General features: G+C 37.7%; 1 protein-coding gene across 13 annotated transcripts in view; it reads right to left on the bottom strand.

Moving 5' to 3' along the window:
- LOC115218343 (transmembrane protein KIAA1109 homolog) overlaps window positions 1-14,735 on the bottom strand; it is a 275,576-nt gene that overhangs the window by 125,331 nt on the left and 135,510 nt on the right. For all 13 annotated transcript variants that reach the window (XM_029788097.2, XM_029788096.2, XM_036508510.1 and 10 more), the window contains exons 23-28: window positions 13,996-14,176; window positions 8,364-10,533; window positions 6,930-7,079; window positions 4,704-4,797; window positions 1,917-2,129; window positions 636-834 (exon numbers count right to left, since the gene is read on the bottom strand). In XM_029788097.2, coding sequence (XP_029643957.1) covers window positions 636-834; window positions 1,917-2,129; window positions 4,704-4,797; window positions 6,930-7,079; window positions 8,364-10,533; window positions 13,996-14,176 — 3,007 coding nt within the window. The remainder of the gene's footprint in view (window positions 1-635; window positions 835-1,916; window positions 2,130-4,703; window positions 4,798-6,929; window positions 7,080-8,363; window positions 10,534-13,995; window positions 14,177-14,735) is intronic.

The raw sequence follows: 14,735 nt of genomic DNA on the forward strand, positions 1-14,735 counted from the left end.
AGACGCAGATGCAAGACGCAACACAGTGAGATTCAATGCAGAACCACATTATTGAAAAGCAAACCTCTTAACTACATAGCCCGGCTGTGTGTGTGTGTGTGTGTGTACATGGCTGTGAATAAAATAAAAAAGAGATGGTCATTATTATAAACCAATTAAATTAAAATAGTTGACGTCATAAGAATTTATGAACTTTGAGAGAACGTGAAATAATTCAGTTTTGGAATGGTAAATCTCTCAACAGATAATGCTATAAATAACAGTAATAAATACTGGGTTATTAGTTATAGCTTTATTTACTTTAAGATTCACCAGTCCAAAAACAGAATTGAACTAGTTGAACTTATTTTATTGATCCTGGTGATGCAAAAGGTCAAGTCAATGCCATCATCATTTGAACTCTCAACAGTGAAACACTAATCTAAATACAATTACAATGAGGCTTGACCATCAGACAGTTATTCTTCATCTCCGATACGTATTTTGTATATTCTTTTGACTAGTTTATTTCTTTAACATCTCTAAGGTTGAGAGCCAAACTCAGACATCTCTGAATTTGAACAAAGCCGACAAAGTGCAATAATTCAAACATGACCTTAAAATATAAAGGAAAGAAGTTTATTAACAAAACTGACCTTATGATGAGCACGAAGGGATGGTAACAAAGAAGCACCAATGGTTAAACCCTGTAGAATAGCCTTGAAGTGAATGTGAAGGGTGACAGTCTTCATCGGGTTCTCAGTCTTAGCCTTGTTATCGGATGTCATTTTCGCAGCGTTAGCAATTTCTGCTGCAACAACTTCAGGGTTGATTGATTCTGAAATATCCGGTTGTCTGCAAGAACATAAAAAAAATCTTTTTGAAACAATTTCATATAGGAGTACAAGTATGGTTGTATGGTTACAAAGTACATTTTGCATCCACATGATTCTGGGGCCAATTTCATTGCACAGTGCCTTTAACCAGAAATTCAAGTTAATCAGTACTTTGTGAGTAAAGTTTCATTGATGGAAACTGTGCAGAAGCTCAATGTGTGTGTGTCTTCATACACATATGTGCACACATGCACAATGGATTTCTGTAAAGTCCTTGTGAATGAAATTCTGCTCGCAAGCCATTAATACATCCACAAGCATTGATGTGAGTGACTAACAATGGCACCAAAGCACTGACACCTTCTTGCTAAAATTCCTGACCTTGTCCCAAAATTTGAAACCATTATCTCTATATATATAAACGGCAAAATGTCTGTCTGTGTGTGTGTGTGTGTGTCCTTTATACAAATCCACAATTTTTCAGTTAGAGGGCTCGCACTTTTTATGGTCATTCAAAACCGTCCAAGGGTGGTCGTGTACTTCTTTACATTTCCCCAGTCACCCCGCAAAGCCATTAAAAAAATCAATAGAAGTGACTTTTTTGTGAATTTTCTATCCAAAACCCAATCAAAATGCCTGAAACTTGTTACGCCAATTGAATGCCAGCTAGCTGTATGCGATTGGTCTGAAATTTGGACAGTACTTGTGTGTATGTGCGCACACACGCAGCTGTATATGCAGACACTAGCACTATGACCTGGCATTGCCAGGTCATAGTGTTAGTTATTATTATTATTGTTGTTGTTGTTATTTTGCAAGTAAGCTGAACCCCCTACTTGTTTTCTTTCCCCCATTTGTTATCATTTCATTTCATTCACAAGAATTCAGAAGGCATTCTCATTTCCTCAGCTTGGAATGAGTAAAATGTCAAACAGCAACAGACTTCACGCAAACAAGATCTTTCCACCCACCCCCACCAAACCCTCTCTCACACACTCAGCCACATCAAAACATTCGTACCAGAACGACTGGACATTACAAAGGATATAAAGACTAAGAAACACAAAACAAAAAAAACATTTATAAACAGAAGACACCCACCTTGATTTTTGAGCTGTTCTCCGGAATTCTTGGAACGTTGTAGACAATTGCTTAGAGCTTCGTGCCATCATACCGTGAAGTACGACAGGATGCTGCGGGATGTCGACATCGATGGCTCCAATTGAGATCAATGCAGAATTGTGTTTCTTGCTGCGCCTCACAACACTCGTGTACAGACCCTGGGATTTGTTTACGTCCACTGTGACGACGATTCTGTGTGGATTATACAACAACGATACAAAATATTAGTCTGAGATGAAACCTAAAAATCATCATCGTCGTTTAACATCCCTTTTTCAATGCTGGCATGAGTTGGATGGATCAAAACAAGCCAGCAAACTAGAGGACTGCACCAAGCCCCAAAGTCTGCTTTGGTATGATTTCTACTGCTGGATACCCTTCCTAACAATACGGGAAAATCATTATTTTTTTCAATCCATTAACCGCATCTTTAGAAATGAAATATTTTCTTAGCATTTACTTCCATGCTATGTTTTGAGCAGCTGGATGTTCAGTCATCAACAGGAGTCACAATGTCAAATAACAGAGAGTCTGGAGAATTCTTAATACTATCTTCCTTTCTCATATGGGGCTAGTCTCAACTGCCGTTTAGTAATTGAGACACTACATCCTCTAGAGAAAGAAAGAATTTTAATAAATCAAGAATTTATGTTCTAGAGTACTTGATATACCCGTATTTGTCTGTGTTGTTCATAGACATGTCAGAAACATTCTTGAGATTAACTCACCTTAATTGTCATTAATTGTCATTTAGCAATTGTGGTACATCATCTAGCAGCAGAGATAACTTTAATAAATGAAGAGGGCATGTATTATGCACCCTTCATTTACCTGTATTTGTCTATACCAGGGGTCACCAAAGGGGGTCGGTGAGCAATTACAGGGGCTTGATGATAGCCAAGGGGTTGAATGGTGGTTGGCGTGCAAAAGACCAGGTCACCCAGATGAACTGCTTGAAATACTTAGTCGGCACCATGAAACGTGAGGAAACATGATAAATTTTCACTGCAGCGAGAAGCCTACTGTTGCTAACATTCGAGGCCTGATGTCGTAATCTGTATCGTAATCGAAGATTGAGAGGGGTGATTGAGGAGATGTGGACTGCCAAGTGTTTGCTTATAGAAATTGCCAGAACCTGGAGGAACGAGGTGATTTGAGAGTGAAACTGACCAACATTCTGCTGGATATCAATTCCTCGATTCAGGATCACCATTCTCATCCCTCACATTGATGTTGTCAATTTCAATAAAAGATATTCCAGCAATATGATGCGTTTCTTCACATTTTCTAACCGTGGAAACAGTTTCATAAAAACTGAAAGTTTAATGCTGTATATTCGTACACGTAGTTTTAAATGTAGAAAGTGTCATCTTCAATAGAATTTCATAATTTGTCGTACGTACTTATTTTAGCTAACATTTTAATTGCCAGCATCAGTACCCGGTATGCATTTAGGATGTGGTATGGTAGGGTAAGATATTAACATATTTTAAATGAAGAGGGTGGTCGATGCAGAAGAAGAAGTGGCTAAAGGGGGGGGGTCGATGTAGAAGGAGAAGTGGCTTATGTGGGCCGATGGTTGAAAAAGTTTGGTGACCCCTGGTCTATACCATTCCTATACATGCCATTGGCCACTGAGTTATTTCTCTTAGCACATTTTCTTTTTAGTATTAAACTAGTTAGGCGAAGAAATTAAGAGTTATGCCCCTTAAATTCGATTCCTTGTTTTAGTTGATAAGCATCCCAAGTTGGTCCTGATTGAGCAGACTTAGTGATCAAAGTAGTTCTAGTAATGACTACCTCACCCTTTTTTGTATATCAAAGGAGACACTCACAAGAATATGTGTGTGGGTGTGCGTTTAATGCATAATTATTTAAAGCAACAACAAAACACTATGCAAAGCAACTCAGCTATATTTCTCTCCATGAAGAAATCAAATAGTATTTTTTCCCTGATGAAAATCAAAGATGACCTGAAACCAGCTAAATATTTTTTGTGCTTTTTTTCAGTGAATGATGCAGAAGAAAGACATTTATCAATATTTGTTATACACAGCAATGGCTCCAGTGGGTAGCAAAGTTTTACCAAGCATCACACTGTCAATACACTCATATGTACAAGCATATCTACTACTCAGCATCTGATGAGACGGACATATGCCACATGCCCACAAAACGAAGTCATATGGAGCTGAGATAAACTGTTATTAAGAATTATGGAACTCCTACGAAAAGTATTGAGTGCTACTGTCTCTCGTTTATTCATTCACTCATGTATGAATGCACACACACACACACACCACACACACACACACACATATCTGTTGTGCAATGTATGGATTCATAGAATCATAAGGCTATCACAGAAAGCTGCTCTAACCAACTCAAAAAAAACCCAGACCACATAGTATTATAGAAATGATACAGAGTTCCATGCAGTTGAAGTCCAGACGATCCGATCGATGAAATTATTTCACGAGGAGCATATAAACCATAAAACATGAGGCAATACGAGAGATGAATATATTTAATCACTCGACATCAGTTAAGATTACAGCTGTTTCATAGCCTCCTTTATGGAGTAATAATTTCAGTGCATAATAAATTATGTTTCCATGGCTGCATTAATATACATGCTCCAGCCATAATCCAGGTGGTTAAATACATATATTAACCTATCATATCTCATGATTTTTTATGGTTTATTTGTGTGTGTATGGGCTAAGCAATACATAAATAAAATACATAAATAAAAGGTTAACTCACGTCATGTTGGGAAGAATCCCTTCTAAAAGTCCAATTCTTGTATGTCCAATGTGTGCAGTAATTGAAGATTCAGATGAACTTTTACCCACAAAACCTACAACAGAAAAAAAACATTAGGGATAGAATTTAGGGAACGTTGCATAAGTCAGTTGGAGTGAGTAAGTGTGTGTAAGAGTATCTGCATGTTCATATGACAACAGACTCCAATTACAAAATATTATTTACCATTTCCTACAAATCTCATCCATGTTAAGGCAACTGCCATCATCACTGAATGTAAGATGTGGGGTGCATGTGTGCACATGCGTGTGTGTATAAATGTCTAGAGATATGGTAAATAGGCACATTTTCTTTACAGTCAAGATTCGTTCTTTCCATTTGTTTATTCCACATATCGTGGCTGTTGCCAGCCTCCCCTGGCACCTGTGCCGGTGGCATGTAAAAAGCACCATCCATACGTGGTCGATGCCAGTGCCACCTTGACTGGCTTCCATGCTGGTGGCACGTAAAAAGCACCAACCGATTGTGGTCGTTGCCAGCCTCCGTTGGCACGTATAAAGCACCCACTATACTCACGGAGTGGTTGGCGTTAGGAAGGGCATCCAGCAGTATAAACACTGCCAGATCAGACTGGAGCCTGGTGCAGCCTCCTGGCTTCCCAGACCCCAGTCAAACTGTCCAACCTGTACTAGCACGGAAAACGGACGTTAAACAATGATGATGATGATGATGACATAGAAATTTGTCACAGCACCAAATGATTCCTGATGAATGGTAGTACAGCACACTGCATGAAGAATTGCATGTAGACAATAATAGGTCTCTTTCCAATAGAAAGCTCTGACTGAAATGTTAGACTTCTCTTCTTCATGGCTAAATAACTTTATTTTACTCTAAAATAAAAATAGAACAGCCTCATCTACTTTGGCTGTTTATTTGTTTATTCCTGGTTTTATTTGTTTCTACTTCTCCAAATCCAGCAAGGTACTGCAACTCAGCTCAAGGTGTCCATTGTATAACTACCAACAATATGAACAAATTCACTGTTAATTTGAGAAACAAAAGGCCAGGAACCCAGTAACAGACTCACCTAAGAAGAAGGTATGTGGTTCAGGCCCACATCAATGGTTTTCCTTTTTTTTTTTTAACTCTAATTAGAAATAGGATGGGTCTTTTTATACTGAACATCTTACCTACTGATTTTTTTCAAATTGATATATATATTATATATATATATATATATACATACACATACCTTCTTGTTCTTTGTCCACCTTCCATGCTGGTTGGATGATTTGACAGGAGCCTGCACCCGACTTTTGTGTCTGTTTTAGCAGGGTTTTTATGGCTGGATGCCCTCCTAACACCAACCATCCTGAAGAATGGACTATATATATATATATATATATATATATATATATATATATACTTTATTTAAAGCAGCAGAAAATTCAACAAAACCTGTTACTCTGAGTTTCATGTTCCCGTTTGTCGGACAGTTTTTTCTAGCAAAAACTGTCCAACGAACGGGAACGTGAAACTCAGAGTAAAAGGTTTTGTTGAATTTTCTGCTGCTTTAAATAAAGCATATTACTCTACCACTGGTATTTGAGTACTCTTTTTTCCACCCTGTTTCACATTTATGTGTTTACTCCGGTATATACATACATATACATATATATGGGTTTTATGTGTGTATTGTATAAATATATGCATATACTTACCTATATACATATATATACATAGGCGCTGGAGTGGCTGTGTGGTAAGTAGCTTGCATACCAACCACATGGTTCCAGGTTCAGTCCCATTGCATGGCACCTTGGGTAAGTGTCTTCTACTATAGCCTCGGGCCGACCAAAGCCTTGTGAGTGGATTTGGTAGACGGAAACTGAAAGAAGCCTGTCGTGTGTGTGTGAGTGTGTGTGTTTGTCCCCACTACCATCACTTGACAACCGATGTTGGTGTGTTTACGTGCCCCGTAACTTAGTGGTTCGGCAAAAGAGACCGAGAGAATAAGTACTGGGCTCACAAAGAATAAGCCTTGAGGTTGATTTGTTTGACTAAAAAGCAGTGCTCCAGCATGGCCACAGTCAGATGACTGGAACAAATAAAAGAATAAAAGAAAAGAATATATACATATATATACATGCACTCACACATATGTATACACACACATACATTATAAACTTTACAAACCACCAATATGCAAATGTCTTGACTGACCTTTCACTTTTTCTCTGTATGCTCCACTGGCATGAACACACTTCAGCTCAGCATCCAACTTTAAACCACTCAATGCTGCTAGAATACGGAACTTTTCCACTTTTGCAATTCCAAACACCACCAGTGGTATGGTCTCACCAATATAAAAACCTACAATTAAACACCATCAGCATCAGTTTTGATTGTTATTAATTGCTTTTATTAGTTTTTACATCTTTTTCTTTTTTCCATAAATTAGGTAAACCTATTCAATTCCAACCACCATTCTAATTACAGGTGAGATACAATGGAATAAAGAGAAACTTTGTTTAACCCTTTTGTTACTGTATTTATTTTGAGATGTTCTGTGTTTCTTTCAGTTAATTTTAAATATAACAAAGAATTTAGTAAAATAACTTAGTTATCATTAAGCTAATGTTAGGAACATAAATTGTGACTAAGGTTTGATGGAAGATTTTAATTCAAAACTTATGAAAACAAGACATTTGTACTTCTGAGCCAGGGGTGGTTTCAGCCGGGTTGGTAACGAAAGGGTTAAATCAACTCCAACACTGACACCCAGATTTAAAGACAGCTCTGTGAATAATGACTATTCTAATTATTAAATCCAGTTGTCAAAAAATGTCTTCTTTTTAAATTCACATGCACTAACAACTTTGTAAAAACACACACACACACACATCATAACTGTCATTGTAACTAAGCAGAACTAAGTTCACCATTATGTAAATCACTGTTTAAACAGCTACCACTTATAAGTAATTAGTCTGCACCACTTGACACAGAATACAATATCAGAAAATGCTGCAGTCAACAAATAAAAATACAGCCCCGACTTTAAGGCACAAAAGAAAGAAATTTTTAATGTAGCCATTTACATGTATTTGTCTGTGAGATGAAATTCAAAGTAAAACACATCTGTACCAAAGTTAGGTGTCACAAAATCATATTTAAAAAGTTTTAGTCACAAACAGAATATGCCTATCACCATATCGACCATACTATTGGATGTTATACACTGCTGGTCACAATACACTTCCTTGCATTGTGGTGGCTTTCAAATGATGCCACCCAATAGTTAGGTGGGCAGGTAATTTATAATACTTTTATATAAAGCATAATTAAGGTATAAAATACCACCTTAATTATTTTCTATTTTTGTTCTTTAAATGTCTTGTATAAAATACTTAATATCTATTATTGCCATATATGGTTTTTTTATTGAGATTTTACTCCCCCACCCCACCGTAAAATACCAACTTCGAAGCTCCATCCATGCAAATATATGTAAAGTTATAACACAGTTGCCTTTCTTACTAACAGAGAGAAAAATACCTAAATAAATACATAAATGAATTAATCAATAAATCATAGAGAAGCATAACCATTCAAATGGTTTTAGTACTCCAAAAATAGACAATTTGTGTCACTCACTTTGCTTGAAAGTACTTCTACCAATCACGGATCGATTGTGTAGGTTTGTACTTGTACTTTCTTCATTTTCTGGTTTGTTCTTAGCAGTATTACTGACTCCTTCTTCAGCATTCGACAAGCTCTTGGAATCGTTCTTGCTTGTCTCCTTTTCATTTTCCTCTTCTGCAATGGCAGGAAGCATGGATGGCTTCCGGCCGAGGGTCTTCGTTGTAGGCATTGTGGAGTAAAGTTCAAGCAGATGATACAACGTACGCCAGCAACGAGGAGTTGATTCTTTTATTTCATCAACTATTGTTTTCTCGGCAAACACTGGCGAAGAAGTATCACCCATGTCGATGGTCACCGAATCACTGAGGTTCAACGAGTGAGGGGGCGTTAATATACTCGACTGTTGAGATCGAGAACCTGATTTCTTACTTTTTCCAGAGAACCGTAAATGAGTTCTCCGCAGAGACATTAAGGGAAGTTTATCAGGACGCTTGCTTTCCAAAGGTTGAGTGACACGAACCTTCGGTGATTGCTTATTTTTACGCTTTGTGATAATTTTAGTACCGTCATGGCTGGATACATCAGAGCTGACGCTAGCATCTGGCGTAGGAGTATCTTGTTCTGTTGGTAGAGTCTTTGAAGTGTGGGATTGTTGAGTATCAGCACTGGATGTAGAATCTTTAGAATCTTGTTTACGATGTGTCTTTTGCCAATCTGAGTCGGCCGGTCGATTCTGCTTCAGTTCCACTCGTGTCTCATTGATGTTGTCAATCATTGTGACAAACTGATGAATCAATCGCAAGAGGGGCATGTCTACATGTTGAGTAACGGAATGGCAATTAATCATGAAATTCACTTTCAGAGTGGTTGGTTTAGCTTCTAGTTTGTGCATGGCAAACTTCCAAGAGACATACTTCCTTTCGTCTTTGCCCTTGTTCTTCTCAAAATCAACAACATCTCTCATTCCGATATTAACGACAAAATCTTCACAGAGGAAAGCTGGGTTGTCTGCACTGGTGTTGATCACTTTTATAAAACGTGCTGTCTTTGACTTGCCTTTACCTTTGGATGTCAGGTCCGAAGACTCGGCAATCTGAATCTTCATTGTGTTCAGTCTACCTTGCAGAGAAAGATGGCCACCAAACTTTTTCATGAGGGCAGATGTTCGTACACCTTCAACGTGAAGGCCAATGGATTCCAAAAATGGTTTAAAGAGCATCTGAGCATCTGCTAATTGTAAAATTGATGTGGCAAGTGTTAAGTGCTCAGCACTCATACCAACTTTACTTTCATCACTACCAAAATTACTAGCAAAGGCAGTCATAATAGAATCTTGTCGTCGAGAAGATGGACAAAGGTTTGTAAAATGATTGCCTATACGATTTTGTTGCTGGGCCATCCATTCATACAAATTGTCTCCATTTCTAGGACTCTTTCTGCCCAGTGGCATACTCCGAGGAAAGTTGACACGAAGGGGAGTTTGTGGAGGAGTATTGTTTAAGCCATGTTCCAGGCTAGACATGCTACCAGCAGCAGAAACAAAACTGTACGTACTCTCGTTCCGAGTCATTGGGGAGTTTGTAGCAAATGCAGGTTTCAAATGAAAATATGGCTCTGGGGATTCTGTCACGACCTGCTTTCGTTTTGTCGGTCTGTTCATGTTCTCATTATCGTCATCATCATCAGGGCAACTTGTGATGATGACTGGACCTTGTGGAGGATGATTCACAGCCAAAGATGGGGGAACTGGAATGCTATGACCAGACAAGCTGGGCATGGATAAAGACTGATGGATTGATCCACCCTCTGCCAGCAGTAAAGATGTTCGTTCATCTACAATATCAAAATGCTCAATCGGCATTTCTGTGTCATCCATGTTGAAATTATTGGAAGCATCCATGACAGGCAATGTAAATGCCACAGTGTAAGGTTTCGCTGCCTTTTTCGATTTCAGATGCATGTCAGCAAGATGTGGCATGTACAGCACGGTCTTCCACTGTCGGGTGAGAGCTAAGATTCCTTTCTGAATAGTTATTAATTGAGGAATGGTATCAGATTTTACAGCTGTTTCAATAGGGCTTATGCCACAACTCTTCACGTATTTCCGCAGGACAGTGAATAATTGACAAGAAGGATCTTCTTGAAGAATTTTTGACAAGCCATTTAACTTGTTAAATTTTCTCTGAAAAAGGAAAAAAAAAAATTATAATAATAATTTTAATAATAATAAAAGAATTCTGAATTAGGATTAATCATCATCAAACACAAAATTATGAAAAAACACAAATTTAGCAACTGCACAAAGTGAATATATGAGCAGGTACTTCCTGAAGTATAACACATGAAAAACACTAACAATCACCTAATTTGAGAAGTTCGTAAAAACTCAGGCAACCATTATTTGAGAAGAATTTAAGACAAATCCTACACAACAAATACCTGAAATATCACCTCATTTTATTCCCATTTATTGGATTTGATTCTTCTTTTATTCAAAGAGCTTAAATACCCAAAATAGTCTTCTCACTCAAGCACTTTTTTTAATACTAGTTCTAACCACTGGACTACAATAATTCTAAGGGACAACCTTCAGAGATTTGATTTTATCAACTGCAATTTGTCTGTTGATTATTTTATCAATTACTTAAGAAGACAAAGAAACCCAGGGGAAAAATGGAAAAACAGAAGTAATCAGTATGGAACCAAATACAAGGTTGTTTGACAAACCAATTCTTTAATCCCAAACTGATGGAAAGATGGATGAATATATATATATATATATATATATATATAAAACGGTGACATGTTAAAAGCACATCCAAATGTGGCAGTTGCCAGCACCGCCTGACAGGCGTCCATGTCGATGACACATAAAAGCACCAACCAATCGTGGCCGTTTGCCAGCCTCATCTGGCCCCTGTTCCGGTGGCATGTAAGAAGCACCCACTACACTCACGGAGTGGTTGGCATTAGGAAGGGCATCCAGCTGAAGAAACACTGCCAGATCACACTGGAGCCTGGTGCAGCCTCCTGGCTTCCCAGACCCCGGTCAAACCGTCCAACCCATGCTAGCATGGAAAACGGACATTAAACGATGATGATGATATATATATACCAACACGCACAAACACACACACATATACATCTAACGGGCTTCCATTCAGTTTCTGTCAAATTTTATTCACAAGACTTTAGGCAAGATAAAGCTTTGTTAGAAGAGATTTTTCCCAAGAACCTACACAACAATCTTGAACCTAAAACCACATGCTTACCAAGTGCAAACTGTTTAACCTCACCACCAATCTTATATTCCTGGGTGACATTTCTTGCTTCCTTATGAAGGTCATTACGAATATCGGTCATTCAAAATGGAATAGCAACTGGAACATAGACTCAGCTTTTCTGAAAGCTAGAACTCAATTCTTGGTCTATGGTACTCTCTAAATAGTACATCCAATTATTTGGTTATATATATATATCAGGTATGGAATTTCAATATGGCTAAAAGGAATATCAGAAAACCGAGGATTATAGATATTTCTGATTCCCATCTAAATAGATGCTAAGAAATATTAATGAAGCGAATTAAGCCGAATTCTCTGACTGCAGGGGCTTATTTGTTCTTAGGATGGTATTAAGACATATAAGCCATTAATCTAGACAATTAAACAATCTTTGGCTGAATAAAAGCTTTCGTCTCATTCACAATTATAAAATAAATGGTAAAAATTAAAAAATAGAAACCAAAAGTGGGGAAGAAATTATTTCAAGAAGTCTAAAAATATAAGCATAACAACCTTAAGTCCCTGGAAGAAAATGGTATTCAACTTGATGGGAGTCTTCATTCAACTTACATAAACAATTTGAAATTCAATGCAAATTTATACAAATCAATAAGAGGAATTTGATAAATTTCCATTTTGCCAATTCCACTGAAAGACTAATGTATTCCTGGGATTTAATAACAGAAAATGTCCATAATCTTTAGAATATGTATTAGTATCATCATTATTCCACACACACACACACACACACACACACACAAATAATAAAGACTTTGATTGGTTCTTATATAATTTCCAAAGTTCTTCAGAAATAGCAAAAAGAAAGAAAGAAAATTGAAATGGGATTAGTTTTCTAAATATTTCTTTTAACGAGCTAAAAATGACACTGGTTATTGGAAATCGCATTAAATATTTAGAAATCTTTTGAACAGCAGAAGATCAAATAAGAGATGCCTAACTGCTGTCCATTTTCACATCTCAGTTGAAATTCAGCTGCTATAAACTTTACTTATCTTTTGTTGGACGATGGGGTTAATAATATACACAAGTTATATACTACACCTCTTCTTTTGCAAAAGAGGAGTAAAAACACAAATTGAATTCTATAAGCAGTGAAAATAGAGACTTCTGTAGATTTGAAAGTAAAAGATTATCACAGATTGAGGCAAGAGGAATAGGGTGAATGGATTTACACACTTTGATGGGGTTTTTTTATTATTTTTATTATCATTATATATAAGGCAGCAAACTGGCAGAACCATTAGCACGCAGACTGTGCAGACAGACAAAATGCTACTAAGCATTTTGCCAATCTGCACATTCTGGGTTCAAACTCTGCTTGGTTCACTTTCTCTTTCATCCTTTCAGGGGTTGATTAATTAAGTACCAGTTGAACACTGGAGTTGATGTAATCAACTAGCACCCTCCCACAAAATTCCTGGCCTTGTGCCAAAATTTGAAACTAATTATCATTATACATGGTTCACGAACATACAGGTCTTCAATCTTAAGCCTGCACCAGATTCCAGACCTCATTTAGCAGACAAATTAATTAGTTCTGCTCCGGAAAATGAAATGATCACTTTATACTTAAAATAGCCATTCTGTTCCAAGTATCAAAGAGCTATAAAAATATTGTTTAGTCTTGTTTCCATAGAGTCAAGCAGGCCTGCCCATACACTGCCATCTTGCAGAAAGGAAACATTGGATAATGTAACCCCATGTGCACTGTGTCTGAGAAAGAAGATTATGGGGAGGAGGGGTGTCTTAAATTTATAGATTTGACAATTAAGGTAACCTGGAGAAATTAAATAACAGAAACACTTTGCATACTGATTAGAACCATTGACTAACGAGTCATGACCATCAAACAATTTATCCACTCCATATCCCTTATCTTATGTACGCTGCTTATATTCTTTTCTACCCTAGGCACAAGGCTCAAAATTAGCAGGGGGTGCCCAGTCGATTAGATCGACCCTAGTACCTTACTGGTACTTATTTAATCAACCCCAAAACGGTGAAAGGCAAAGTCGACCCTGGCGGAACTTGAACTCAGAATGTAAAGACAGACGAAATACAGCTAAGCATTCCGCCCAGCGTGCTAACATTTCTGCCATCTCGCTGCTTTGTACATTGTTTATATTAATCAGACAGGTGTCTTCGTCTTGATGGCTGTTTTCACTATGTTTTGGCTGTTGTACGCTCCAGCCTTCTTCAAATGTCTTGTGTTGAACTCGGTTGTTATATCGAAATTATAAACCTAATTCTTTATTTGATCCATGGGAACACCACTCCGAATAATACAAACATGATATAAATTCCTCATCTCAGAAACATAGAATTGTATCACTCCTTACCTTGTACGGCATGTGTATACTTTGGACCTCCAATGCTTCAGTCATGATGCAAGCCATCACAGAGCAATTGCGATGAGTAAGAGCGTCTCTAAGTTGCTTTATTGCCACAATTAAGTGATCAGTTGGGTTTAACCAGGAGTTGATAGCTGGGGTTGCAGTACTCAGAAGATTCCAGTCAAGCCTAGAAATAGTTTTAAATTACAAAAGGAACATTTAAAAAGAAAGTAAAGAGAATAGACACAGTGAGGGTTCTAGATGGAAGTAAACGGTGATTGTACTTCAGATCTAAAATACCCAACTTCAAATTCTGCTACAGCACTCTCATTCCATTTTGTTCGGTCATTCTTTACCAATTCTATTTTCCTACACTAATTAGTGTACAAACTTGTACCTTTACTCAGTGATTCTCTCATGACTGCAGCAAATATAGTGAGATTTCAGCTTCACTAATGATGTCATAAGGCCAAAACATGCCTGGAGTTGTCTTTCATGCTTACATCATCATCATCATCATCATTTAATGTCCGCCTTCCATGGTAGCATGGGTTGGACGATTTTGATTGAGAGCTGGCAAACCAGATGGCTGCACCAGACTCCAATCTTGATCTGGCAGAGTTTCTACAGCTGGATGCCCTTCCTAATGCCAACCACTCCGAGAGTGTAGTGGGTGCTTTTTACGTGCCACTGGTACGGGGGCCAGTCAGGCGGTACTGGCAATGACCTAGCTCAAATCTTTTTAC

Source organism: Octopus sinensis, linkage group LG13 (assembly GCF_006345805.1).
Source record: "Octopus sinensis linkage group LG13, ASM634580v1, whole genome shotgun sequence".
NCBI classification, from domain to species: domain Eukaryota; kingdom Metazoa; phylum Mollusca; class Cephalopoda; order Octopoda; family Octopodidae; genus Octopus; species Octopus sinensis.